This window comes from Trypanosoma theileri, assembly GCF_002087225.1.
Source record: "Trypanosoma theileri isolate Edinburgh chromosome Unknown TM35_Tth_164_V1, whole genome shotgun sequence".
Lineage (NCBI taxonomy): Eukaryota > Euglenozoa > Kinetoplastea > Trypanosomatida > Trypanosomatidae > Trypanosoma > Trypanosoma theileri.
Window position 1 is genome coordinate 2328 of NW_021640006.1, and position 1164 is coordinate 3491.

Genomic DNA, 1164 nt, shown 5'->3' on the forward strand with positions numbered 1-1164 from the left:
AAAATATCCTTTGCCAACTTCAGGAACCCTTCAGATGTGTGTGCAACTTAAGGGAACGTATGAACGGGCCGCCTCTGTACAAACAACGCCACTAAACGTTCAGAATCCATCACCCACTTCGTATAGTACACCAGAAATTATAGGCCTCGGTGCTACCTTCACCATGACTTTTCGTGCTATTGATCCTATATTTGGCGACACTGTGATAAATGGTAACAGGGCTCGAATATTTGTGGCAGAGAATGATGTGATAACAGGAGGAAAAGCACCAGATTGTGTAAATGGTAAGGCCCCTCCAGGTGGTGGTACCACCACCTTTGATACCTTTACTGCACAATCCCCCACAGCTGCTACTGTTCAACCGACCATAATGACAAAAGGATACTTTTACGTCTGTTTTAAGGCGTATGATCAGTTATCATTCTTTCTTGTACCAAATGCAGGAGGTGGTTATGTCTTTTCTGTTGGTCTAACTGGTGCACAAAGCTATACAGTGGCACCTTCTCCCACTTACATGGGACAGCAAGTTAACATTGCCATTGTGGGTAACTTGTTAAGCAATGCTGATCATGTCAAGATTGTGGATGTGAGTAGTATGCCTTCTGGGACACCAAGCTATGGGGCCAACTGTACTGCAGAGGCCAAAAATGCGGACGCGGAATCCACGAGCGGAGGAACGGGAAGTGTAGTGAATGCTATTAGCCCTGTAGAGGCATTGTATGTACCTCGTGTAAACAATACAGGTCGATTCATTCTTTGTTATCAAAGTGCTCGGCTTGCAAATGTGTGGAAGTGGGTGTCGGATCTTCCTTATTTTACTGTTGACCCACCTCACCCTACTGCTTATTTACAAGTACCCACTCCTTCCTATGCAACAGAGATTGATCGCTTACTGGTAATAGATAGCCCAAATACTGCATTACTTGGCCCTAATGATAATATTAAACTCGTAGATCGTGGTACTGGGAATGCTGGTTTTGATTGTACAACGGCAGCTGTCAACAGTAAAAGTATTGGGGCACTCGTGAGGCTTGGGGATGTAAGTAATACCACAAATGCTGTATATCAGGTATGTGCCAATACACAAGCACGTCTAACCATTTGTTATTCCCTTGAGAAAGGTGCATGGGCAGAAGTTCCATTCCAGACATTGGCATCTTCCTA

At 44.5% G+C, this 1164-nt stretch overlaps 1 protein-coding gene across 1 annotated transcript; it reads left to right on the top strand.

The window, feature by feature from the left end:
- Window positions 1–34: 34 nt before the first annotated feature.
- On the top strand, window positions 35–1162 carry TM35_001641010 (hemagluttinin family protein; the record flags this gene model as incomplete). Its single annotated transcript, XM_029031943.1, has 1 exon — window positions 35–1162. A coding segment is annotated over one exon (1128 nt), but the record flags the coding sequence as incomplete, so codon positions are not given.
- Window positions 1163–1164: the final 2 nt, after the last annotated feature.